This window comes from Lynx rufus, unplaced genomic scaffold (assembly GCF_022079265.1).
Source record: "Lynx rufus isolate CCGP_SWC_20201006 ecotype Redwood Valley unplaced genomic scaffold, mLynRuf1.p SCAF_38, whole genome shotgun sequence".
In the NCBI taxonomy this organism is placed as follows: Eukaryota; Metazoa; Chordata; class Mammalia; order Carnivora; family Felidae; genus Lynx; species Lynx rufus.
In genome coordinates this window covers 1,240,987-1,266,704 of record NW_025814854.1, presented here as the reverse complement: position 1 = coordinate 1,266,704, position 25,718 = coordinate 1,240,987, and the positions used below count along the sequence as shown (strand labels likewise).

At 53.9% G+C, this 25,718-nt stretch overlaps 1 protein-coding gene across 1 annotated transcript; it reads right to left on the bottom strand.

The window, feature by feature from the left end:
- Positions 1-281: 281 nt before the first annotated feature.
- NOP14 (NOP14 nucleolar protein) lies at positions 282-25,382 on the bottom strand. Its single transcript, XM_047094207.1, has 18 exons — positions 25,143-25,382; positions 21,956-22,090; positions 21,294-21,435; positions 16,505-16,647; positions 15,890-16,024; positions 14,776-14,898; positions 13,453-13,584; positions 12,366-12,609; positions 11,309-11,439; positions 10,622-10,707; positions 9,491-9,626; positions 7,441-7,542; positions 6,777-6,930; positions 5,000-5,159; positions 2,711-2,858; positions 917-1,035; positions 613-768; positions 282-444 (listed from the first exon to the last, which is right to left on the bottom strand). Exons 1-18 carry the CDS (start codon positions 25,335-25,337, stop codon positions 345-347), a joined length of 2,541 nt encoding a protein of 846 aa, XP_046950163.1. The 5' UTR covers positions 25,338-25,382; the 3' UTR covers positions 282-344.
- Positions 25,383-25,718: the final 336 nt, after the last annotated feature.

Below are 25,718 nucleotides of genomic sequence, written 5' to 3'. Positions count from 1 at the left end.
CTGCTGTGACCACAGCTGTGTGACACTGGCCTCCAGCGCCGGCCTGTGGGAGGCAAGGCCTCAGCGCCGGGCCCCGTATCACCTGCCAGGTACACTGATTTCTGTACAGGAGCCAAATATCTGTGGTCGTCCCAACACGAAGCTGGCCGGGATCCCCTCAGTCCCAAGCCCTGCGTGATTCAGCGAGGCTTGTCCGGACGGCGGAGGAGTCCGTCCCGGCCGGTTGGCGTGGCTGTCACGCAGGACTGTGGGGCTGTGGCGCGGGGAAGAAGAAGTCACACTGACGGTTCAGCAGCCTTTATTACGTTCCGTCTACAGGATCTCCTTGCCTAACGTGCGAAACTTTACTTTTTGAACTTTTTCCTCTTCAGAGCCTTCCATTCCCCTTCCTGTGTGGCCAGACTGTTAAAAAGGTGTTTCACTTTTCGCTTTCTTTCCGCATCCCTTCAAAGCAAAGGACAAAACCCCGTTTTCTGGATTAGTTGTTTTGCAGGATGTCTTGCCCACGAGCCACTAACGAGCACGCGGGCGCCGGACCCATGGAGACGCGGGGAGTCAGGGGCCCAGGCCTCCCCCCCCCCCCCCCGTCAGGCAGCCCCCCAGCTTCCTCACCGCTCCAGGGTCTCCGCCAGCTGCATCCGAGCCAGGAACTGGTTGTCCCTGCGGATCTCCCTGACGGCCCCTTTAAATTCACGCTTGTGTTTGTGGATCAGTCTTTTTCTTTCCTGCTCCTCCTTGCTGCTTCCCTGCTTCCGCCCAAACTCCAGGCTGAGAGTGGAGAGCCGCGGTCAAGCCCGCCCGCCTCGGGCAGTCTGCTCCCCTGTGGCTCTTCCCCCCGCCCCCCTCCCCATCCCGAGCCCTCCTGCACCCCCGGCTGGACCCCTCAGAGCGGGGCCGGGGGGCCGCGGCTACGCACACTTTGACCAGTCGGGGGGCGAACAGCTTCAGCGGCACGGGCTTGCTCTTCTCACAGATCAGCGGCCGGTAGCGCCGTTCCTGCTTCCCCATGGCGGCCAGCGCGCTCTGGCACAGGTCCTGAAACGCGGGCAGGCGGTGGGGAGGCTGCAGCAGGCCCGCCGGCGTGTGGCCTCCGGGCCCCGGGCAGGAAACGGGACAGAGACCCGGCCCCCCTGCTGCGCCCCTCTGGCTCCCGGCCTCCTCCGCTAAGTAAAGGGGTGCGGGCCCGGCCGTGAGGGAGCCCCCTTCATGCCGACAGGGGTGGGGGCCGGTGCACGGCGGGCCGGCTCCCGTCCTGGCTGGCAGGACCGCAGGGCCACCGAGACCCGTGCAAAAGGGTGTTTTGTTGGCACACGTGGAAGTGAGGACCGCCTGTGCTTTGGCGTCCGGCAGACACAGTGGAATCTCCTTCCCTAGAGAAACTGCTCACGATGGGCGTCAGCGATCCACCCGTTAAGGACACACACGGGACAGCCTTCACTTGTACCCTGAGTGGCGAGGAGTGCAGGGGCAGCCAACGGGGAGCCACACTATGGGGGCAAGACTGAGTTTCTACCCGACTTTGTGATCTGACCTTACAGAACCAGATGGTTAAGGTACCTTCACCACGGCTGTGACTTCTGAGGAACCTTCTAGAAGCCGGCATACTGACGGTTCCTTTCCCCTCACATAGCTGTGTCCTGGAACTCAGGCCTCTGGCACCACGGGCACAGCACCCCTCACCCCCGGCCCACACAGTTGCTTCTGAGGCCAAAAGCCCCATCTCCACAGGAACTGCACGTGAGGCACAGCCAGCTTGGCTCGCCCCGGGTCCGTTAGCACCATCGAGGCCCCTCGGTCAGACCAAATCCCGCAGGACCAGAGAGCCACTCCGTCCTTTAAAGGACAAGCCACAGCCACACCTACAGTAAGACATAGCTGTTGACACCTTAGCCTCATCAATCTCTACGTGCTGAGGTGACTCCGTGTGGACCGCCCGGACTCGGAGGGTGTCCAACAAGGGACGGCTGAGCTCCTGTCCTCACGGACACGGCCTGTCCCTGTGCTAGCAGGGGAGAGACATGACAATGTGTTGTGGAGGAGAGGCCGGGGGGGGGTGAGCAGCAGGGGCCACTCCCTCCCGGACGGCCTGGCTTCCTGAGGAAAGCGGGGGGACGAGCCGCCGGTCTTTAGGGACAGCGCTCAGGCAGAGAAAAGGGCGAGTGTCAACTCTGCAGATGACGGGGTCCGAGCAGGTGAAGGGAGTGTGCCAGCTCGCCTGGCCTGACACACCACAGTCCCGCCTTCGCCTTCTGATGGCCCTGACGGCCCCTCGGACAGAAGCCTATGGCCGGCTGGGGACGACTCCAGAGGAGACAGGGTGGGGAGGCGGGGCACCCACGGGAAGGAGGGTCTGGAGTTTAACGAAGGCACGACCAAAAGACGTGCCACAGAACCGGCAGCTGTTGAAGACATCTGCTGAGAGAAACCGAGGGGGTCCTTCTTGGCTTCTGCCACCTTGTAAAGAACCGTGGGACTGTTCTCAGAAAACCTGTGAGGCTCAGGGGATGCGGAGCCCAGAGGGCACGTGACCACAGGGCAGCTCTCAGACCAGGTTCTCAAGCCAGACGCCGTGCAGGCCGAGTGCCTTCTCCCTCGGCACCCCGCTACTGCGCCTTCCCGTTGGTGTCCCCGATTCCTAGAGTCACAGCCTCGTGACAAGAACGCCCCCTGACCTGCTCCCCACCCACCCGAGGCGGCCGGGAAGCCTTACCTGGAGCTCCTGGGGGTGACTGCAGGCGGCCAGGTGCTCCATCAGCAGGGCCTGGAGGGGCCGCACGATGTCGTGGAAGGATGGCAGGGGGCCATACATGAGCACGCAGCGCTTCACCAGAGCCAGACACACGGCCAGGCAGGACAGTCTGCAAGAGGGCGACACCCGGCGTCAGGGCCGGTGGCCAGACGGGAGCCGGCTCCTTCCCGTCGGTCACTGCCTCCGCCAACCACCCTGGCAGCACTCAACTCCGAGACCTGTCACGGGCCGCGGGGCCACCGGAGCGGAGACCCTGCCCGCACAGTGTCCGCAGCAGCCGACGGCTCACGGCATCGGGCCAGAAACACCGCGAAACACACCTTTCGTCCCCAAGTCTAAAGGACCGTTGTGGGAAATGCAGTAACAAGTTTGGGAGAGTGGCTCTGTGTTAGGTTTTAAATTACTATTTGCAAAATCAAGCAGACAGATCTCCAAAATTTTAGGACAGGTTTTTTTTTCTTTCATGGACTTGGACGGACACTTCTCCACAGAAGACATACAAATGGCCAATAAGCACATGAAAAGATGCTCAACGTCACTAGTCTTTAGGGAAATGCAAATCAAAACCACGAGTTGTCACTTGATTCCCATGAGAATGCCTGTTATTAAAAAAAATGATAGTAATGAAATATTAATGTTGGTGAAGATGTGGAGAAACCGGAACCCTGTGCACTGTTGGTGCGGATGTAAAATATGGCACTGAGTGGAGGCTCATCAAAAAAATTAAATGCAGAATTACCATAGGACCCAGCAATTCCGCTTCTGAACATACACTGAAAAGAATTAAAAGTAGGGCCTCAAAGAGATACCTGTACATCCACGTCCACCGCGACATTACTGACAATAGCTAAGATGTGGAGGAACCCAAGTGTCCGCGGACGGAGAAGCAAAACGTGGTCCATCCAGACAATGGCATATTATTCAGCCTTTAAAAAGTAAGGAAATTCTCGGGTGCCTGGGTGGCTCGGTCGAGCATCTGACTCTGGATTTTGGCTCAGGTCACAATCCCTGGGTCGTGGGATCAAGCCTCCATGTGGGGCTCTGTGCTGAGCGTGGAGTCTGCTTGCTATTCTCTCCCTCTCTCTCTTCCTCTGCCCCCTCTCCCCTGCTCATGCTCTCTCCACAATAAAAATCCAAAAAAAAAAAAAAGGGAAGGAAATTCTGATACCTGCACCTTGAGGACAGTATGCTCAGTGAAATAAGACAAAAAGGAAGAGACAAATACTCTGTAATTCCACTTCAGTGAGGTCCCTAGAAGAGCCACATCCACAGAGACAGAAGGTAGATGGTGGGAGTCTGGGGCTGGGGAGGGAGTGTACAATAGGTATACAATTTCAGTCTTACAGATGAGAAGATTCCGGGGATGAATGTGTGGTGGCTGCACCGCAGTGCAAGTATACTTAATAGCACTCAACTGTTCTCTTAAAAATGACTAAGACCCGGGGCACCTGCGTGGCTCAGCTGGTTGAATGTCTGATTTTGACTTAGGTCACGATCTCTGTGAGTTCCAGCCCTGCATCAGGCTCTGTGCTGACAGCTCAGGGCCTGGAGCCTGCTTTGGGTTCTGTGTGTCCCTCTCTCTCTGCCCCTCCCCCACTCATGCTGTCTCTCTCAAAAAATAAACTTTAAAAAAAATTTAAAAAAAATGATTAGGATGGTAAACCTTCTGTTGTTTTACTACGACAAAGGAACACTTGAAAGAATCCACGATTCTGAAAATCAGAGAATAAATAAAGACTTCTGACAAAAACCCCTGGTCCTCCTCATACTCCTCCTCCTGTAGATGGAGTGTTTGTGACCTGCCCCTATTCACACGGTGAAACCTAATCCCCAATGTGACAGAATTTGGAGGTGATTAAGTCTTCCTATCCATGAACATGGGATGTATTTCCATTTATTTATAGTGATCTCTTATAGTTTCGATAATCTTTTCCCTCCTTGGTTAATTCCTATATTTTATTCTTTTTGACACTACTGTAAGTAAAATTTTCTAATTTTCTTTTCAATTGTTCACTGTGCATAGAAATGCAGCTGACATTTTTTGTTGACTTTGTATTCCACTACTTCACTGAATTAACTTATTAGATCTAACAGCTTTTCTGTAGAGTCTTTAGAGGATATAAACACGTTAAGTTTCTATCCTCTGCAGAGTGGACACCGGTGCGTCCTTTGAGTGCTTTCCTGGTCATGTCTGGCTCCAGGCCAGGCACTGAGGCACGCCCTCCCAGGTGCCCCAGGCCATACACCTACCTCACGTGGTTGGCCTCCGTCTTAGTCTGGGCCTTCAGTCCATTTGCCCAGTGGAGGGAGAGGCCTCTCCTCTGCCATGTGGCTATGTCCTCTTCATCAGAAACCAAAAGCAACTCTGAATTCTTCCCAGACGCTCTGAAAGGGTGCACCAGAGTGTAACCTGAATTCCAGGTGGGACAAGCACAGAGACAGCCTCTGAGCATTACTGGGCTCAGAGGGCAGGCTCTACATGGTGAGGCCTGTAGAAAATTCACTTCTGACACACACACCCTATCTTTATCACGCACAGGTGGGATTACAGCTTTCGTAGGGGTGCCTGAGGGAACAGACCAGGTCCCTGACCTCGCTGGGGAGATAGGCGGTAGACAACACCCACACGACAGAAGTGAACAAGACTGAGTATCAGAAAGATAATGGTGGAGCAGAGCAGGGGGAGGGCGGGAGGCAGATGGTACAGTTAACCAGCCAGGTCAGAGAACGCCTGTCACAGAGGACAGACGCCAGTGACAAGGACTTAACCCAGTTACTGCCCTGAAGAGCAACTGAGGCAGCAAGCACAGCCCGCCAGGCCTGGTGGGCTCCGGGCACAGCAGGCAAAGGGGGAGGGGAAGGTGGGCTGACAGCGAGCGTGCCCCCCACCTCCCCCCACCCCAGCGTCCAGTGAATCTCACTGCAGCCCTCACCTTGGGCTATGACCATCTTGCAGCAGGTTCCCGGGGCATGACTGAGCCTCTCCAGGGCCCAAAAGCACACCTAGCACGCTGGAGCGTGTGATGCGGGGGTCAGTGGCCAGGGAGCAGAGCGGCGTGCAGGGAGGCTTTGCCGTGAGGTCACAAGGGGACAGCAGGACAGGCCCCATGTTTAGGGTACTGGACAGAGGAGCTGCTGGGCTCCCTCAGCCGCACCCCTGAAGGTCTGAAATTGTCCCACCGCCCCCGCCCCAGCACTGGTGAGGTGCTCCGCACAACAGGCAGCATCAGATCTGCGCCTTATCCCTGAGACACAATCTACGATCGGGGCAGGAAAGCTGATCCTACGGACACAAAAGAGCGAGGGGCAGAGATCAAGTGACACCTCAAAAACCCAAGAGGGAAGCAGGGTGTGTGGTCACACCCTGGGCGTGGCCAGAGGCAGACAGGGGAGTGGAGAGTAGGGGGCAGTCTAGAAGATCGACAAACACTACAACTCCCTCCTGTCATAATGTTGCTTTTGATGGCTACTCCTCCCAAAATCCCCACAGTAGAAACTAGAAACTACACAGAGGAGGGCTAAGCCGCTGGAAAGACGATGTGAGCCACGCAGAGTGAGTGAGAAGTTCTTGTTGCAAGAGAAAGTAATGAAAAGATAGATCTTAATGACATGCTTATTTAACCCAAAATGTAAAAACATTATCTCAAGACATAATCAATATAAAAAACCCTGATGTGTCTTATTATCTTTAACAGGAAGTCTTGGTCGCTGTGCTTCATACCCAGCATGCCACTGTCCAGGCTCGTGCACATGGCTGCTGGCTGACACGGGGGACACAGACAATAGGGTCCCGACTCTCTCAGGGTGCAGTGTGTCCACACAATCATGCGCTCTCTCTCTCGAAAATAAACATTAACAAAAGCGGGGGAAGGAAAGGCTGCTCCTCTGGACAGCAGGGTTCCAGATGGTTTGGCCTAACGTTCCCGTGTCCCACACCCTCTACAAGTAGTACGAGTTACTTTGAAAAGTCCTCAAAAAGAATGCTAACGTGTAATGGACTTGAGAAAGCTCCCTCAAACCAGCTCACCTTGGCTTTGCTTGTTTGGAGTTGCGATGTAGAGAATCCCGAGGAGAAAATTGATAAGCTCGGGTATGAACCTCTGAGACAGGGACACGTAATCCAGGAACAGGCAGCACACGAACAGGCCCTTCACCGCGTCTTGGAGGGACAGGACGGGACACTGGCACAGAGGCACAGGGCATGGTCAGCGGTCAGGAGTGATGTTCTGAAAGGCTGCACCAGGTATGCAACCTGGCTTCCTGGGTGAGACGTGTGGCCCCAGAGCCTCACCTGCACAGAGGAGTGTGTGTGTGTGTGTGTGTGCGTGTGTCTCCCTTGCGTGCTGTATTCAGGGGAGGCGACCCTAGTGTTCTCCCTTCCCAAGAACAGTTACAATGGCAAGTACCACCGTTAGTGAACCAGCCATACGCCTGACCAAGGAGAACGAGACTATCTGGGCTTTTTAAAGCCAAAATGGGGACAAGACCCCACATCCGACTTGATGCCTTCACCGTGAACTTGTCTTCTCTGGTGTCACATCCTCTGTAACCTCGTCCGGGGCCACTTCTAGCCTCAGAGATACTGACTGGTCGTCTCCACAGGCCCCGCTGGGTGACTTTCCCTCCCGTGGCCCCGAGGGTCACAAGCCCTGCGCCGCCACGGGCTCACCGAGCGGGGCCGGAGGACGTACCTTGGTGAGCAGCTGGCTCATGCACACGAGCGCAGGCGTCACGACGGGGTGCCAGAAGTCAGAGGTCGGAAACAGCACCCCAGCCAGTTTCAAATAAATGAGCTAAAAGACAAAGCATTACCACACGGATTAAAGACACAGCAGAGTGAAGTTCAAACACGACCTTTACAGAGGGCCTGGCGGCAAATCGGGCTCTGACCGTCCCGGTCAAGGGCAGCAGAGCGCCTGCGATGTCACACCCATGTCCCACCTTCGCCGCCGCCGCCGTCCGGTAGCCAGGGCGGCACCTCCCTGCACGTGTTGGCTCACACCCATTCTGTCACACTCACCACACCCGCCACAGCCCACCAGAGCAGCCGCTAAGCACTGACGAACACGCCGACGGCCTGGCAGAAACGGGCAGAGGACGCGGGAGGACTGCTCACCGAAATAATTCCTCTCAAACACGTGAGATCGCCCTCGGCTAGACTCAGAGTGGGAGCCGTGGAGACTAAAGCTACGCTACAGACCACAGGCCACCGTTTCTCTCTCTCATGGGTGAAGGCAGGTGCTGAGGCTTGGGGACAGGGAGATGGGCGGGGCAGACAAGTGCCGGGTCGGGAAGAGGAGAAAAGAATGCACAGAGTCCCACTGCACCAGGCTCGGCCCAGCCCTGAAGAACCGGGGCGTGAGTGGTGGCTCTGGGACAAAAACGAAACAGACGAGGCCGCACGCAGTGGATGGGGGCCCCGAAGACGGGGAGAGGAGGGCGACAATCACAGGCAGTTACTTTGCAGGGACTAACAGGGAAAGGTGCACCCACAGGCTACCCACCCTGGGAGGCACCGAAGAGGCTGGCTCACAGATTAAAGCAGAAAAGCGTCGAATCTCAGACCCTTCATCTTGTTCAAAGGCACCAAGAAATCCCCCAGAACACCCAGAACTAGATCACTCTGAAAACGTCACGTGCACCCCAGGAGACCCCACTCCTTCCTGTTCCTGGCAGGGGCTCGACGGTCAACCACAGACCTACCAGGAGGGCCTCCCACAGAGCCCTTGACCTCACTCTGACCTGGGACTCCAGGGGACACAAGGCACAGGGAGGCAGAGGTGGAGGACAGCCCACCTGGCCCCCAGCACCCCCGCCCCCCGCGACCCCTCGCTCTGCCAGCAGCAGACCACGAGTGTCCGCTAAAGGAACGGTCGTGACGGGTGATGGCCCCAGCTTAGTGACTGCTGCACCCAGGCAGTGACACAGACACATTCTGCGCGTTAGGTCATGAATCCTCACATCAGATCTCTAGGGCAGACATTACTGTAACCGTCACCCCCGCTTCCAGACGAGGAGAAAGGCCAGGGCCACACAGCTCATCTAAGGAGCAGGGATGGGGCCCAGGCGCTGCCTATGGCCCCGCTGCACCGTCTCTGCACGGACACTCCGTGGGGAGACAGGCTGTGTCTCCTTGGCCACCAATCAGCAGGTAAACAGGGAAAGTCTGCTAAGGGCCGAGGCTCACAGAAGGAAGTCGCAGCAGCGGTGCACGGACACTGGCTCAGATCCTGCTCTAGAGAGGCTTTAAAACCAAGCACGTAAATCCTGTATTTTTAAGTTTGTTAATCACTGTTACATTTCCACAGAAAAGCCTAGAATATGGGACAGACGGAACAAGTATTTCTTCAAAGTCACCGAGGCTGACAGTGCAGCCCGCGGCTCTTACGGGACCGTTAGAAACCTCGGAGCCACGCAGGTGCCTCAGTGAGCAGACACTGGGACCGAGCAGCTCCAGCACAAGGGCTCGGGGCCTTAGGAAAACATACGTGTTCTGTTCGCCCTAAAGTCTCTCTGCCACGAAGGCCACGCACAGCCCCATGTGCGTGGAATCAAACCACAGTCTCCTTTTACGAAACACATTTTAGTTCGCTGTTAATGGATAAACAATCCTTCCCACCTAGTTCCAGCCTGTTCTCCAGATCAGTCTGGAAGCTCTAACTACTATGCACGGTACTCAGTCAGCCCTCCCGGGGGCCAATGCCACTGGCCCCTGGTGGCTGAGACCACACCCCTGCTCACCACGTCCAGGCCTGGAAACGCCGCCCGGCCTCTGGCCTCAATCGCTCCTTCCATCTCGTGCATGGCATCTCGGAGGACAAATTGTATGCAGCTGCTTGCAGATTCAGGAAACATCTGGCAAAGATTATATAACTGCCTGTAATTCAGAAACACAGGTCAGGTGAAAATGACTCCAGAGAACAAAAACAGAAAAAGAGCCCCCAAACTTCACGTTCACCGTTTCCCTGGGATGCGCTGGAAGCCCCTGGATGAATCCACTCTTCCTCTTACTGATCTGCCTGGCCCTCTTGGCGATCCAGGTAGTTTTCCCAGGAGTGCTTGTTTCATCACAATCTACACTTACTTTTGCCATCTCTTAAAACACCCTGACGTTTCAGCAGCGATGCTAGTGAAAAGGTAATGCCATCAGCGGCACGTTCTACGTGCCACACTCAGAAGACCGTGCCAAGGTGCTGTCCACGGGAACCCTCTGTGAGCCCTGCCGTGCTGGCAGAAGGTGGCATGGGGGGTGGGGTGCGCAGTGTGTGGCTGGCCCCAGAGAGGCACCCATAAGCTACTCGTGCTCACTTAATCCTCCCTCCCCCACACCTCCCTCCGATGACCTGGCCCAGGAGCCGCACCCCAGGGGTTCTGGTGCAGTGAGGGCTCCAGCCATCGCCGGGCAGGGTGGGAACAGGCAGACCAGAGGGACCAACCTCCCTGACGCTCACAGCACGAGCCTGTCAGGGTCCACTGAGGCGTGAACCTGGAGCGGGCGGGTTCCTGGACAGCACGATGGAGTCCACCCCGTGTCCCAAACACCTTTCACCTGTCCAAGCAGAGCTTGAAATTGTACTGGTGAACGAAACAGAAAGCTAATCTTCAAGCACCAGGAACGAGTCTGAAGTGTTCAACTGTCTTAAAGTCAACCTGTTTGTAGGTAACATCGTATCGCTCTCCAGGGTGATAGGAGCAGTGTGCTAACGCCACGCAGAGGGGCGTCTTCACTGAGATCACCGTAGCTGGTGTACGCTGTGGGGTCTATTTACAAGGGCAACCTTAGTAACTCCGAGGTGTATGTTTGTGGCTGTAAGTAGGATAAAAGTTGTTCAACTCAGCCCCGTGATCCAGTTCAACACCCTCTGTACTTACACAACCAATTTATCAATTACTTTGAGGTCTGGTGGGTCATCTGTAGCCAAATCTCCAATGTATTCCAAGAGGAAGTCGAACAGTTTCTGCAGGAACACAGATTGGGAACAGAGTTCAGTGCTGAGCCCCAAAATAAAGACCACAGGCACGCAAGCCGTGCAAGGCACTGCCACCTACACTCTGACTAAAGCGCGTGCGCACACACCTCAGGGCCACTGACGGGGGCACCTTGCGAAACGCAGGCCAAGATTCCTGTGGAACGCTGGGCGGTGGGTTCACGGGACAGCTGCGGGCTGAGGTGTGCACTCGTCCATCATGGCGGACAACACCCAAGCCTGAAGATCAACCAAGCACACACCCAGCACCGCGACCTGCTCCGTGAATGTGCGCACCCAGCGGGAAGAGGGGCACCTTCCCCGTTACTCATCTCCCTAAGTCTGGTTCTGCCACTTGACGGCCAGGTGAGCCACTCCCTGAGCCTGATTTTCCTCACCTGCAGGCGGAGGGCAACGGTGCCTCCTCCTGGGCCCGTGTGGTCAGCAGAGGTGGCCCTCGGCCTGCCCCGACACCCCCCCTGCAGTCACCGCGTGGTGCTCACGGCCGCGAGGCACTGAGGCGCACCGCGTGACAGTCAGCATTCTGACCCGGAGCGGGGCTGCCCTGCCACCCACAACGCCCAACACGTACTTCTAATTTCGCTTTGTTTCCCACCGCGAGGCTGGGGTGGTTGCAGGTCTTAATTCTCTCCACCACCAAGAGCTGCTCTTCCATCGATTTCCCTGATAATAAGGATTTAAGTTCCTCGTAGGACTCAGGGGCTATCAAAAACACAAAACACGTGCCACGGTTACTATTCAAAATGAGACTCATGTTTCTGATAACCCAGAGGTTAAGAACGGAAAGGAACATTAGCGATATACTTCACCAGAACACGATTTCACACGATTCTAGACACATTTCGCCTCACACCACAGCTACCTCTGGTGCATCTAACACGTGCTCCAGAGCGTCCTGGGGCTGAGGTGAGGTGGGACGGCTACGATCAGTGACATGCACCCGAGCACAGCCCCAGTGAGACGACGACTCCACGCCCAGCACACGGGAGGTTCAAGTGGCACGGCACTGGTTCTAGTGTCCAGACCGGGCTCAGACTGACACGGGAGAAGCCATGTGAGCAGAGTGTCGGCACCACCCGCAGACTCCCATCAGTCGCAGGCCTCGCCCGCCAGTGTCTCCTCTGGAAGTGACCCTAAGTCACGGGACAACCTAGGGCTGCTCACCAGAACCAGATGATTCTTCTCTGCAAACCAGACAACAGGACACGCCACGTTTGCTGTAAGATGCTATGTGGCCACTCAACTGCCCAGGTCTGAACGCTGGAAGCCTCCTCACAGGCGGCTCCCCAACTTCCCAGGCCCTGCCCTGGCTCTCCGGGGCGGCCACGATTCCGCCACAAAAGGCTGGCCACGGAAAGAGCACAGACAGCTTCTAAGGAAAGGCACGTGGCGTCCTCATTTTGCCGTGGGCCCACAAAACCACCTGCAGTCACACCACAAAGGCTGGCTAACACTCCGGCCAGACAGCGGGGAGAATGACACCACGAGCCAAGACTTCACAGGTAGGCAGGTGTCCGTGTGCCCAGAAGCGTGCCCTCGGCCCCCACTCCTCAGAGGGGCCCCAGCGAGGCAGACATATCGCCAGGTCGTGGAGTCATCCCAAGACATAAGAAAAGCCAGCGGTCTACCTGCAAAGGGCAGCTCTGTTCTGGCAGCTTCTCGAGCTTTGTGACCGTCGCTTTTCAGCCTTCTCCCTGGAGCCTGCTGGGTCTCTCTGTCCTCCTCGCTCTCCACGTCCGATTCCAGGTCCGAGTGCCCATCAGGGCCACTGCTCTCCTCTGAGTCCTCGCTCGGGCCTTCATCCTGTTCCTCGTCACTGTTGTCATCACCGGCTTCCCTGCTTTGCTCTTCCTCGGTGCTCACCTTTCCATCCTGGAGTAGAACAGACAGGGACACCGCAGGCTCACTTCCCCGGGGAGCGCGCAGCTGGCACATCCTGTAACCACGTCAAAACGCTGCACACGGAGCACCAACCCTGTGTGGCACTCGCCCTCGGGCACCGGGCCCCACCTCGGTGAGCTCCTGAGCCGCAGGGCCTGCCAACAGCCTCCTGAATCCTAGTCGCCAGGGCTCTGGGCAAGGGTTAGCTCCTGCCACGGGGCGGCAAGGCGTGGAAGGCGCACCAGTGGCCATGGGCTCTGGTGGCTGCGTCTGCAGTGTCTCACCGCTGGCTTTGGGGCTGGGAGATGACTGGTCAGCAGGGACTTCATAACATTTGGGCTGCACCTGGAGGTGGCAGGACCTCAACACCTGGGGGTGACCCCCGACTGTCCCCTCCTGCTCAATAGCCCGGCGTTCTGTGAGCACTCCGTTTCCTGCCTCGGATCCTTTCCTGCTGAAAAAACTGCGTCTGTATTCCCGCCCTGAAACCTGATTCGCTCTAAAGGGGAAAGGGTGTAGACTTTACAGGCTTTGTGAACTAAAAACTACTGGTTTCAGAAACTCGATTGTTTTACTCAACTCGCTCCACAGCCATAAACCAAAGTGGCTGATGTTAACAGGCGAACACACGGCAGGGGACTAGCGTGCCCCTTCTCCGGGCAGCCAGCCTGCTTCCAGGTGCAGGACCTGACCCGCCAGGGACACCCAGATACAGAGCGCGTGAGTGTTCTCAGAGATTTACACTTTCCACCTATGATAAACCCATTAAACAAGACACCGGAAACTGTCTTTTGAATTCACAGAGCAAGCCGACCAGCAAAGGCAAACACTCACTTTGTAAGAAAGCAAGTGCCTGTCGTCCTTGTCCAGGACAAAGCCGTCATTTAAGTCATCCGCTGACTGATGTTTTGGTTTTTTAGTGCCGCCATCCTCGTCCTTTCCGAGCATTCTCCGCAGCCTGGCAGCCTGAGCGGGAAAGAAAGCAAAGCCGTCTGTTGGGCGCACAGAGCTCGTCGGCAGGAGGCACGCCGTCCCTGCCCTCCTTCCCCCGGGCCCCGGGCCCTGCGGCAGCGGCTTTGAGCCTGCTGTCTTCTTTCTAATGTGCAGGCGCCAGGCGAGCAGGCATCACGTGGGGGACCTCCTATCGCACAGGAATGAAAATAAATGCTGTGGCACAAGGATGTTCTAGTCACAAGGAAGGCAAGCCTGTGGTTCTAAGGTCTTTCTGGCTAAATTATGCAGACTTAACTCCCCAGTGCACAGCCACCGAAGAGGGCGGGCACCCCGCGGTGTGGTCTGTGTGTCCAAGCCGCGAGCCCAACCACACCGCTATTTGGAAATACGCAGGTGACAGAGGAGCCTCGTGATGTGGCTGTACCGAAAGGGACATAGAATGGTGTGCCAACATTCGTGTATTTTTTCCAATGTTTACTTATTCAACTTTTAAAAAACGTTTTTTAGTTTTGAGAGAGCAGAAGCAGGGGAGAGGCAGAGAGAGGGGGACAGAGGATCTGAAGCGGGCTCTGCACTGACAGCAGCGAGCCCGGTGTGGGGCTTGAACTATGAACTGCAAGATCATGACCTGAGCTGAAGTCAGACACTCAATCAGCTGAGTCACCTAGGAGCCCCGGTGTTTGTTTATCTTTGAGAGCGAGTGAGCAGGGGAGGGACAGAGAGAGAGAGAGACAGAAGATCCGAAGTGGGCTCTGAGCTGACAGCAGAGAGCCCAATGCGGGGCTCGAACTCACGAACCACGAGATCATGACCTGAGCTGAAGTCAGATGCCTAACCGACTGAGCCACCCAGGTGCCCCAATTTTTGCTTTAATGTATGAAATTTTAAAAGGCTTCTTTAAGGCACAAAAAAAAAAGTTGAGAAAGCAGTACACTTTATAGTTAGCAGTTGCTCTGAGGTATAGGCATTAGAGCAAACACTCACTGTTTATTTGGTGTATTTGAGTATTATCTGCATTTTTATTGCTTCTATAATAAAAAAGATATTTATAGTAAAATAAACATAAACTTCAAATAGTCTAAGATTCCTTTGATAAAACAGTGCATCTGCGACCCTCCTCAGAGAAGGCAGAAGGCCTCCCACGGGGACCACGTGGGCCGAGTGGCGCTGGGCCCCAGGTCACGGTCACAGTCACACCCATACCTCCAGCTTCTCAAGCCGCTCCTGCTCCTCCTTCGCCAGTTCCTCTTGTGTCTTCATCCGGTTAGAGGGCTGGGCCTTCATTTCAAAGCCAAGTTCACGGACCATCATGTCATATGCATCAGGCTAGGGCAGAAAGAAGAAACTTCATTTTTAGGGTTTTTAAAAATGACCTGCACAGCCACTTCCTGCATGTCCAGTAATCCCTGGACACCATGGTGGATGAAGCCAAACCATATCTGAGTCTTTTCTTCTTGAAAGAAAGCTATTCTAATCAGTCTTGAGAGCTTTAAAAAAAAATTTTTTTAAATGTATGTTTATTTTTGAGAGACATAGACTGTGAGTGGGGGAGGGACAGAGAGAGAGAAGGAGACACAGAATCTGAGGCAGGCTCCAGGCTCCAAGCTGTCAGCACAGAGCCCGACGCGAGGCTTGAACTCATGAACCATGAGATCGTGACCTGAGCTGAAGTCACATGCTCAACCGACTGAGCCACCCAGGCGCCTCAGTCTTGAGGGCACTTTAAGTAAAGATACATAGGAATTTTCACTCCTGGGAAATTCTTCTAAAAACATACTGCTTTAATAAAACGTTGCTCATTAGGCATGAAGCCCGCAAAATGTGGGTTGGGTAAAGGCAGCAGCGACAGTGAGAGTGGCTCACAAAGGTGGACGCTGGCCACACATCAGTCATCCAGTGAGATCCTAGGTATTTCCTAGAAGCCAGTCACTTGTGCAAATGCAGCTTTTCCAACAATTCGGACTAAAAAGAACGTGGTAGGAACCACATACTGTTTGGAGGGAAAACTAAGTAACTGTATACATCAACATACAAATGTGTAGTAGGAAAATTCAAACACCATCTGAAGAAGGTCTCACCCTCGAGGACTTCTCGTACCAAGGAACCACCATTTTCTTTTGTTTAATTATTCAGGAGTAGATATGGAAGTCACTTTTTGTCTCTCTACGCCGACACTACATACATTAGGAAAGTTCCTGCCCACCGGAGGACGCAGGAACCAAGAGAAAAGGAAACAGTTGTTGATGTCAGGAACAGGCCAGAGGAGACGCCGGCCTCCACCTCCTCCCAGAGAAAGGTCAACCAACTCGACTCCCACCTTGGGCTTCTCCTTTTTGTCCTTGTTGTCAGACTTGGGTGTTTTGTGTGCAAGGAGGGTCTGGATCTCTTTCCAGTCCTGATCCAGCTTCTCTGTGAGCTCCAGGGCATCTTCTCGCTGTGCCTGCCTCTCCCTCTGGGGAAAGAGAAGGGACACGGTGTGTGCCACTACTGCTGGGCCCCGACCGAGCAGCCCCACGTCAGTGTCCAGGCCACACTCGACGCAGAGTCAACACTTAATGCATCAGCAGAATAGACAGACCATGAGAAATCAGTATTGTAAAAGGAAAGCTACAAAATCTCATCACACAGAACTAATTTCCTGCTGTAAACTGTTCATTAAGACGCTCTGAACAGTCTGCCGGTAGTAAAAACAATGATAAAATAATGTCAAAATACAAAACCCAACCAGACAAAAAACACCCCTCCCCAAAACACAACGGACCATGAGAAGTATATACATGGTGAAATAAAATACCCCTATTCAAAATTAATGCTTCTATTAAGTACACAGAAAAATGTTAGCTACAGCCTAAAGATGCACAAGGAAAAAAGTCCCAAAGTGTTTTGCGAGCGTCTCTGGTGACGGAGGCCCCCACCGAGTGTGCTGGCGCACCTTCTCCTGTTTTGATTTTGCAATGAGCTCTTCAATCAGTTCTTTGCGTGACCGTGGTTTCTCCCCCTCCTCGCCTTGCTGCTGAGCAGTTTTCTTGTGAAGGAGGGCACCACCACCTCCAAAATGGGTGGCGGTCAGCTCGGCTGGCAACAAAGAACAGAAAACACGTCTGTGAAGCCCAGGCGCTGGCGCAGGACCCACTTCCTGCCCTGGTCCACCAGCGTTTACCCAAGTGTGGTCTTGAGAACCAATTCCGTATTCAAGAAAAAATGGTCACACGCAGTAACTGCACGAGACCACAGGCACAGTGGCACTTGAGAAACACCCGAGACCTCTCCAAGAAAACCCAGACATAGAATACCACTTGATCATGACCTGATGACTGGAAACCCCAAGGATCTACTTGCTGATTGCATTGCATAAAAGACCAGCAAATTCAATTAAACAAGCTGAGTGAGGAGTCTCAGGAGGGAGATCTTAGGATCGGGCTGCATCAGAACCTACATTCTTCACACCTTCTTGGGCAGGGACTCGGAGATTAAAAAGTCCTGAGGGCAGGAACCATAGCCAGCAGCATAAGACACTGATGTTCAGCCGGCCCCACTTACCAGGGCAGATGAGAGGAAAGCACTGTGGGAATCATCACCTTTGGAATGGAAAGAATCCTTAAAAAACCCAGTATCTCAGGTGAGAAAATGGAGGCTTATACATTAAGCCATACTCACTTCCAGTAACAGAAACAGAACGTCCAGGCTGCTTTCCCCAGCGGGGCCCAGGGTCCCACACTGCTGGCAGCCTCAGCCCTCTTGTTAATGCTGCCGCCACCTGCTGAGATCGCAACGAGCACCTGCCCCCGCCACAGCCGTGCAGGTTAACATGTGTGCAGGAAGGAAGCGCATCGTATGTAACACTGCCAGGCTCTTGAGGCTCCCGGTCGGTGACATCGTTTCCACGGCCCACTCACCAGGGCTGGGGCTCCGTTTCCACCCGCTCTCAGCTGAGAAAACTAGAAGTCTCGCCCACCCAACCAGAGAGCATCTTTGGGGCATCATCCTCGGCCCCTCAATTACCACACAAGTGTCTGGGCCATCTCTTCCCAGCTACTCAAGGAAATGACCTGAGCAATTCAACCACCTTTGTCCCAAATCAAATCTTCTCATTCTATTGGGTCATTATCTGATTTCTCTCCCGTTGAGGCGCTCTTATCACCCTCCCTGCTCCTGGGCCCTTTAGTCCTGGGTCGCCCGGGCTCTCCATCACTGCTGGATGGGCTCCCCACCGAGGCAGGCTCACCAGTTCTCACTGCGCCTACCACCAGGGGCTCGGGACCCTTACCACTCCCTCCTGGAAAGGCTTTTTTCTCAGTGGTTTCCAGCAGCTCCAGGATGCCTCATCCGCTCTTTCCCTCCCACCCCTAAGGCTGCAGCTCCAGGCCTGAGGCCTCCCTCGAAGGTTTAACAGCATTTCAAACTGCCTGAAGCCAGTCCGTGTCACAGTCCAGCCCCTCCCAATGTCTGGCAGTCCCACCTTAACAGGTGCTCGGGCTGAAACCCTGGGAATCTCCCAATCCCTCTCCTCCTCCCACTCCCGTATCTAATTCATTCGGCAATCCTCCTGGCTCGGCCCCACAGACGAAGTCGTTCCGTGCTCCATGCCCCCTGATGGCTTTAGGTCCTCAGTAAAAGCCAAAATCTTTCTTGTGGCCTAGGTAGCTCTGGTCTACCCACCTGCTATCATCCCTCGCCCCAGGCATGTTCCCACCTGAGGTAAGGATCATCCTGGACACTCTTGCCCTTGAATCTGTATGTGATCACCACCTTCTTTCTCAGTGAGGCTAAAATCAAGACTACCTGACTGGCACATTCCAGCCTGGAATCTACTTTATTTTTATCCTACAACACTTTGCTTTCAATTATTCCATATAATTTAGTGATATCTTTTGTTTATCGTCTGGGTCTTCCCAGTAGTAAGTTGCAGGAAGGTTTTATTCACTGCTATTGTTTTTTTTTAAATATTTATTTATTTTTGAGAGAGAGACAGAGACAGAGCTTGAGTGGGGGAGGGGCAGAGAGAGACAGAGGGAGACACAGAATCCCAAACAGGTTCCAGGCTCCGAGCTGTCAGCACAGAGCCCGACGCGGCGCTCGAACCCACAGACCGCGACATGACCCGAGCCAAAGTCAGACGCCCAACTGACTGAGCCACCCAGGCGCCCCTATTCACTGCTATTCTTGTAGCACCAAGAACAGTGCCTGCTACATAAGCCAGAATTTATCAAATAAACAATTCCTCTGTTTCCTAGAAAATTTATCAGAAAACACTAGTTGGTATTTTAGTAATTCAAGACTATTTACAATATTTTCTGAAAATAAAAGTATACAAACCATTAACTAATAAGGTGGTATTACATAAGAAATTCAGTCATGGGGCACCTGGGTGGCTCAGTCAGTTAAGTGTCTGACTCTTGATTTCAGCTCAGGACATGATCTCACAGTTGTGAAATTGAGCCCCAAGTCAGGCTCTGTGCTGACAGTGCAGAGTCGGTTTGGGATTCTCTCTTTCACCCTCCCCTGCACGCACGCATACGCGTACTCTCTCAAAATAAATAAACGTTAAAAAAAACCCAAAAAAACAACAAATTCAGTCTTGGAAAAAAAATCTTCCATCAGTGTACTTATATTAGGACTTAATTAGAAAGCTTTTTAGATACTTATGTATTCTGAAGTCCAACTATAGTTTACAGTATGTTAAATGTTTGTTTTCATAATGTGATGGAGAGTAACACTGTGGTTTCGGTTTAAGTCAAACCCAGAGGGATGTGAGGCGTGGCTCCACCTGGCTCTGCAGCCCCAGGCAAGTTCCCAATGCGCAGCCTCAACCTCAGCCTCTGCAGCTACACAAGGAAGGAACAGCCACCTGTCACCTCTCCTAACATACGAGACTATACCGTGTCATGCAGCTGGACAAAACAGAATGTGTTTCCAAATGATTCCTTTGTGAAGTTATAGTAAGTATACATATTTTCAAATATAAGAGCCTTTCTTTTCTTTTTTTTTTTTTCAACGTTTTTTATTTATTTTTGGGACAGAGAGAGACAGAGCGTGAACGGGGGAGGGGCAGAGAGAGAGGGAGACACAGAATCGGAAACAGGCTCCAGGCTCCGAGCCATCAGCCCAGAGCCTGACGCGGGGCTCGAACTCACGGACCGTGAGATCGTGACCTGGCTGAAGTCGGACGCTCAACCGACTGCGCCACCCAGGCGCCCCAAGAGCCTTTCTTTTCTAAGTTACCTGGGTTTTGGTGAGCTTATAACCAAAATCAAAGGATGCCAGGAAATCTCTAATGAACAGTCAAGCCCCTAAGACCCAACACCAGGAAGACATGGAATCCAGCGTCTCCTCCAGACACCCAAGCATCACAGCCTCTTGTGCCAATAAGGCCAAGGCCACTCACCTTGTGAAGGCCAGTTTGGAAACATGAAGGTGTCAAGCGCTTACCTTTACCACAGTGAGTTATGACCAGCTAAGTGACCGTGTTTAACACTTAAGCACTCAAAAGGATCTCGAACAATGAGAAGACAAAGAGAAAGGCACAGAAGATGACACTAGTCTTCTACAACCCCCCAGTCTCAGCACAGCTGTGGTCCCATCCCCAGTGCCATGCAACAGAACCATGTGTGCCTTACGTCCTAAGCCTTCTGACCCCAGGAGCATCCAAATTTCAAAGGGCAATCACGGCTTTAATGCCTTAGCTTTCCACACACTGTAAAGACAAAAGCTTTAAGTCAGTTTTAGTTTCTGCATCCTTCTGAAGATGTTGGAAAATGGGACACTTTTTTTTTTTTAATTAAAAAAAAAAAATTTTTTTTTTAACGTTTATTTATTTTTGAGACAGAGAGAGACAGAGCATGAACGGGGGAGGGGCAGAGAGAGAGCAAGACACAGAATCGGAAGCAGGCTCCAGGCTCTGAGCCGTCAGCCCACTGCCTGACACGGGGCTTGAACTCACGGACCGCGAGATCGTGACCTGAGTTGAAGTCGGACGCTTAACCGACTGAGCCACCCAGGCGCCCCTAGTTGTTTATTTTGAGAAAGAGAGCACCATGCAAGCATGCACACAAGCAGGGGAGGGGCAGAGAGACGGAGAGACAGATTCCCAAGCAGGCTCTGTGCTGTCAGCACAGGGCCCGAAGTGGGGCCCGATCCCACGAACTGTGAATCATGACCTGAGCCGAAATCAAGAGTCAGATGCTTAACCCACTGAGTCACCCAGCTGCCCCGAAGCTAAATTTTATCTGCTTTGGTACCATGATACCATCTATAAATAAGAAGCCCAGTATTAACTACTCCCCAAACTGCCATAATTGATTTCATAGTAATAAAGACTAAAAGAACCATGTAAAACCGTTAGTTCAAACATTCAGACCAAACTGACTAAACAGGGGTAGCAAAGCAGTGTGGGTGAGGGCAGAGTCAGTGAGGTGGGTTCTACCCATGGCTCTGAATCATGGGTCACACTAATCACCTTGTTTCTCTGAGCTACGGGTAAAAATGAGCTGTGGTGAAGTTCAAATAAGATAAGGGATACGGAAGTGCTTTCTCAGCCTACAAAAGTCTGTCTATGTACATATACACCCTCTGGACGTAGTGAAAAAATACACAAAAGACCCTGTCATGTGTACAATGCTTGAGAGGCTAGAGATGTGGTACTTGTATCCCACATTTTCCTAGGTCTCCAAGGGCTGGAAGAAAGTAATGATGAGCAGACTGCCCCCACTCCCGGCCCTTACCAGACAGCGTTCCTCTCTCCTCAGCATCACTGTCACTATCGACAATGTCATTATGTTTTTCGACATCTGCCAAAGACTGGCCGTAATGAGTTAATTCTTCATCTTCGTTGAGGTTGTAGATACTTTTCTTTTCATGTTGTCGCTGACAGAAGAAAAAAAAAAATCAATTTCCTAAAAATTCCCCACCATTTAATAGCAAACATCAGTTATTCTTCCACTATTTACATAATGTAACAATGCAGCCCAAGCAGTTTCCAGTTTATTCTGGGTCGTGTGAGCAGTGATTCAGATATAAACAGAACCCCTGGAAGGTAACCAAATCAGTGGGCCAGCTCAGCCACCGGTAACTCATGCAGCTTTACCCACCAGGATGTTCCACAACCTACTCGCAATCCACCCGACCAAGCCGCAGGAGCAACTGAGTCAAGAACGCCAGGACACATCCTGCTGCACGTTCTAGTTAAGCTACTCTTCCACCCAAGCGGTATTTGCAAAAGGCTGCTTCCCCCTGGCCTACACAGACAAGGTACAGGATTTGCACCTCGTGCGTGAGTGCCCACACAAGTATAGGTGAACAACGGGCACGGGGCAACTGCCTTCTCCCTGTGCTGGACTCTTGTTCAGTCTGCAACATAAGACCCTCCTCCAATTGTCTTGCATACCTGTTGTTCCAGGGCAAACCTCTTCATCATCTTTTCCTCTGGGCTCATGTTGCTACTGTATTCCCCAAAGCGCTTATCTGTGAATACATTGGACTTATCCCTTTCTTTGTACTCCTTTAGTAACGTCTGGGTACGCTGGAAAACAGATCACAGAAAAATCTCACACTGGTCCCGGTGCAATTCGGAGCTCTGATGGCTTGGCGATCTTGGTCCCTAAAGGGAAAACGTTCCTACAAGGGGACACGGGATGGTTCCGATGAAGCGTAAGACGACACTGCCACCTGGCCATTTTGTACGCCTCAGACCACTGAAACCAACAGTCAAAATAAAGGGACTGAGCTGCCAGCTGGAAAGACTGACCTCAGTTACCGAGGGAAGCTGGGTTGCCACCATACAATGGAGACGAAGAGAGGACCGTCTGGGGCTCAGGGGATTCCCTAGAGCATGCGTGGGGACCTCCATGCCCAGTACTAAAGGTTAAAGAAAAAACAACAGCAACCAAAAGAAAGCAGAACACTGGAGCACGCAGGGGTAGCTCCACCAGGTGGAGAAGCTGGAGGAGCTAAGGTTCTGGCTGAGAGGAAGGGAGACATGAACAAGGACTTGAACAGGAAGCCCTATATGTAAACCGTAACGCCATAACCGATCGCAGACACAAAGACTGTAGTAAGGCGTGCCCGTTTTCTCTTTGGTACATACGTGCCTTTGCTGGTAAACAGTCAATCCCTGTTACCTCTCGGATTCCAGATCCATAAATCTGTCTGCTTGCTAAAGGTTATTTGCGACTCCAAACCAGTACGCGTGGCACTTTCGTGGTCATTCACGTGTGTGAGGCCCAGGAGGTGAGGTCAAGAGCGTGGACACTGAATTCCGCCAGCTCCGCCACTTCCCAGCTACGACTATGGGAGGCACCTCACCTCTCTGTCCACCAGAGGCCTCACCTATAAAAGGGAAGTGATGGTAGTAATCACCTCAGGCTGTCGGTACGGGAGCCACAAGATGGCTCAGGACAGAGCCGGGCACAGTGTGTGTCACACTCAAGTCTAGCTTTGGGTCTCGGCTCCTCCATTCCTGACCTGAAGAAAGGCCTGGAACCGTTCTTGTCTCAGGTTCCTCATGCATTAAATGGGGTAACGGTACTTCCCTCATAAGGCTGACCGCGAGGATTCAATATGAACTCCTTAGTACGACGCCTATTTGGTGTGAGGGGTCATGGACACGTTAACTCTTGTTACTTCACAAGTTCTGTGAGAACTGAGGAAGGTGAGGCCTAGCCATGAGATGGCGCGTGCTGCCCAAAGCGCTGCCACTGACAAGAGAGAGGGCACGTGGGCCAGTGCGTTTACTTCCGAGGGACTGTCACTGAGAAGACGCGGCCCCCCCAGCCCCTGCCACCCTGTCTGCCCCACTCCCCCACATCGAGCTTTAACCGCCCTGGATGACCTGAGCTCCCCTGGGACAGCTCCGAGCTCTTCCACCCCATGCCGTGCCACACTCTCCGCTACAGGGGACGATGTGCCTCGGTCCCTACCTGTAACATTCTGCTCGCCCTTCCGAGCTCCAGTGTGGCTCCCACTAGGAAGAAGTTTCCGATTTTCCTACTGTACCTCCTCCAGACTGTCAGCCCCCAAAGCACTCAGGTTCTACTTCTGACTCCTTCAAAGGCCTGTTTCTACTAAGTACCTGGGCCAAGCACTGGGGATCAGAGGAGGCACCAACACCTCCCTCCAGGCCATTCACCCCAGGCCTTCAGCACAGAGCACGGAGGTGTGGGGCCCCGGGCAAGTGGAGGTGTGGCACCTGACAGGTGAATCTACCAGGGGCTACAGGCGTGAGCAACCTGCCCTGTTGGGGCCGTAAGGCTTGGGAAAGTATCAGAGGCGGTGACCTGCACCAGCCCCTGGGAGACATGGCGGGGGCTAAGGTAGGATTTTTTGGACAAACTGAGTTGTAAGAGGCAAAGCAAGGACAACAGGTTGGGCCAGACTGTGAAGGAGTCTGAGAATGACAAGCTGAGAAATTTAAGAATAATAGCTAGTGTTTAGAAAATGCTAGAATGCTTACTATGTGCCAGATGTGCTATTTACTTAACCTTACAACCACCAGTAGAGAAAGACGGTTATTACCATCCCCACTTTAGAAATGAGAATACTGAGGCCTAGGGGGTGAAAATAAACACGGCTCTTGCAGAGCCCACACCATCCCATCCCAGAGCCTGCCCTGGGGTGGATCCCGGGGCACTGATCAGAGTCCATCCTAAGTTTGTCGTGACCACTCCTTGGAGGAAGGATGCCGACTGATTCAGTTCAAAGCTGGACCGGAGAGCACACTGTACGACGGGACACAGTCGGCCGCCCTAGAAGGCAGGGGGTCCAGTCTCAGTTGACCTTTATCTCCCAGCAGCTAGAACAGAGCTAAGGCTTCACAGCCATTCAAACCAGCGCAAGCCCTGGCCCTTACCAGTTCTGAGACCTTGGGAAACATACACGCCCTTTCTGTGCCTTAACTTTCCCACCTACCTTAACTTTTCAAAAAAATACTAGTGTATATTCCTTACAGTAACAACAAATATCCTAAACAAACCAAAGAACGCGTCTCAGAGGCTGCATATAGATAGAGAATTCCATCTGCACTGATTTCGAGAGGTGCAGATTATTCTGGAACCCTAAGTACAGGAACGAAGGAAGCATTTCAGTTTCCTCTCAAGGGACAAGGTGCTGCGCTTGGAAAGACAGAAACACGTGCTCTCCAAACGTCTGTGAAGCATCCCCATCCCGTGTATGCCTACCCGGGGAGGAAGAGCATCCACAATCCCCGAACCAATAGCTCAGAGTCCCCGAGAGACAAGGCTGTAGGAGGTGTGCGCAGGGGTCACGGGGCACAGAAGCGATGACCCACGCCCGAGAGAGACGAACACGCGTGTGCTGCACCTCGACGAAGCGGCAGCAGCTTTCCAGGGCAACGTCACCGCCGCGCGTGCAAGGGCAGCAGGCGTGAAGGCTCACACGACACACCACAGAACGCCCAGCCGTGCCGGCATGAGTCTGATGTCTTGCAAGGAGCGCCTCTGGCTCTCCTAGCGGCCCCAGGGCGCCAGCGCCCTCCGGGACCTCCGTTTCACAGCTCTGGGGACCGCGGCGGCCCCGGCACGTCCCCACGTCCCGGAGGCGCGACCCCCGCCACTCACCTTCTGGACGGCCCGCGCGCGCGACACCCCGGGCAGCCCCACGGCGTGGCGCGCCTTCCTGCCCAGGACCGGGAACTTCTGCCGGTTGACCTTCACTTCGAACGGGTTGGGGTTGGGTCTCGCGCGGCCTCCCGCCGGGGCCCCCAGACCCTTCCTGCGCGCCGCGACACCCCCAGCCTTCCCCATGGCTCGCATCAGCCACCGCGAAGGCCCGCTCGGCCGGCCGCACGGACCGCTCCGTCCGGAAACGCGTGCGGGGACCTGAGAGCCGCCCCGCCCTCGTCCCGCGAGAACTGAGCCAGTGAGGCGCACAAGCGACCGGCAGGCTAGCCTATTCGCCTACAGGCCAGCGACCACAACTCCCAGCAGGCCACGCTCTCCCGACCCGCCACTTCCTCCCTGCGCGCGGCCTGCTGGGAGCGTTGCTGCCCTGCGCGGCGCCGCACCGCGGCGGGAGGTGCTCCCGAGCTCCCTCTTCTGGGAAGCCGTTGGAGGGAACCGGCCGCTGTGAGAGTGGGTAGCGGCGGCGGCGGCCGTAGCCGTCGCCGCCGGGGGGCGGGGAGCCCCGGCCACTGA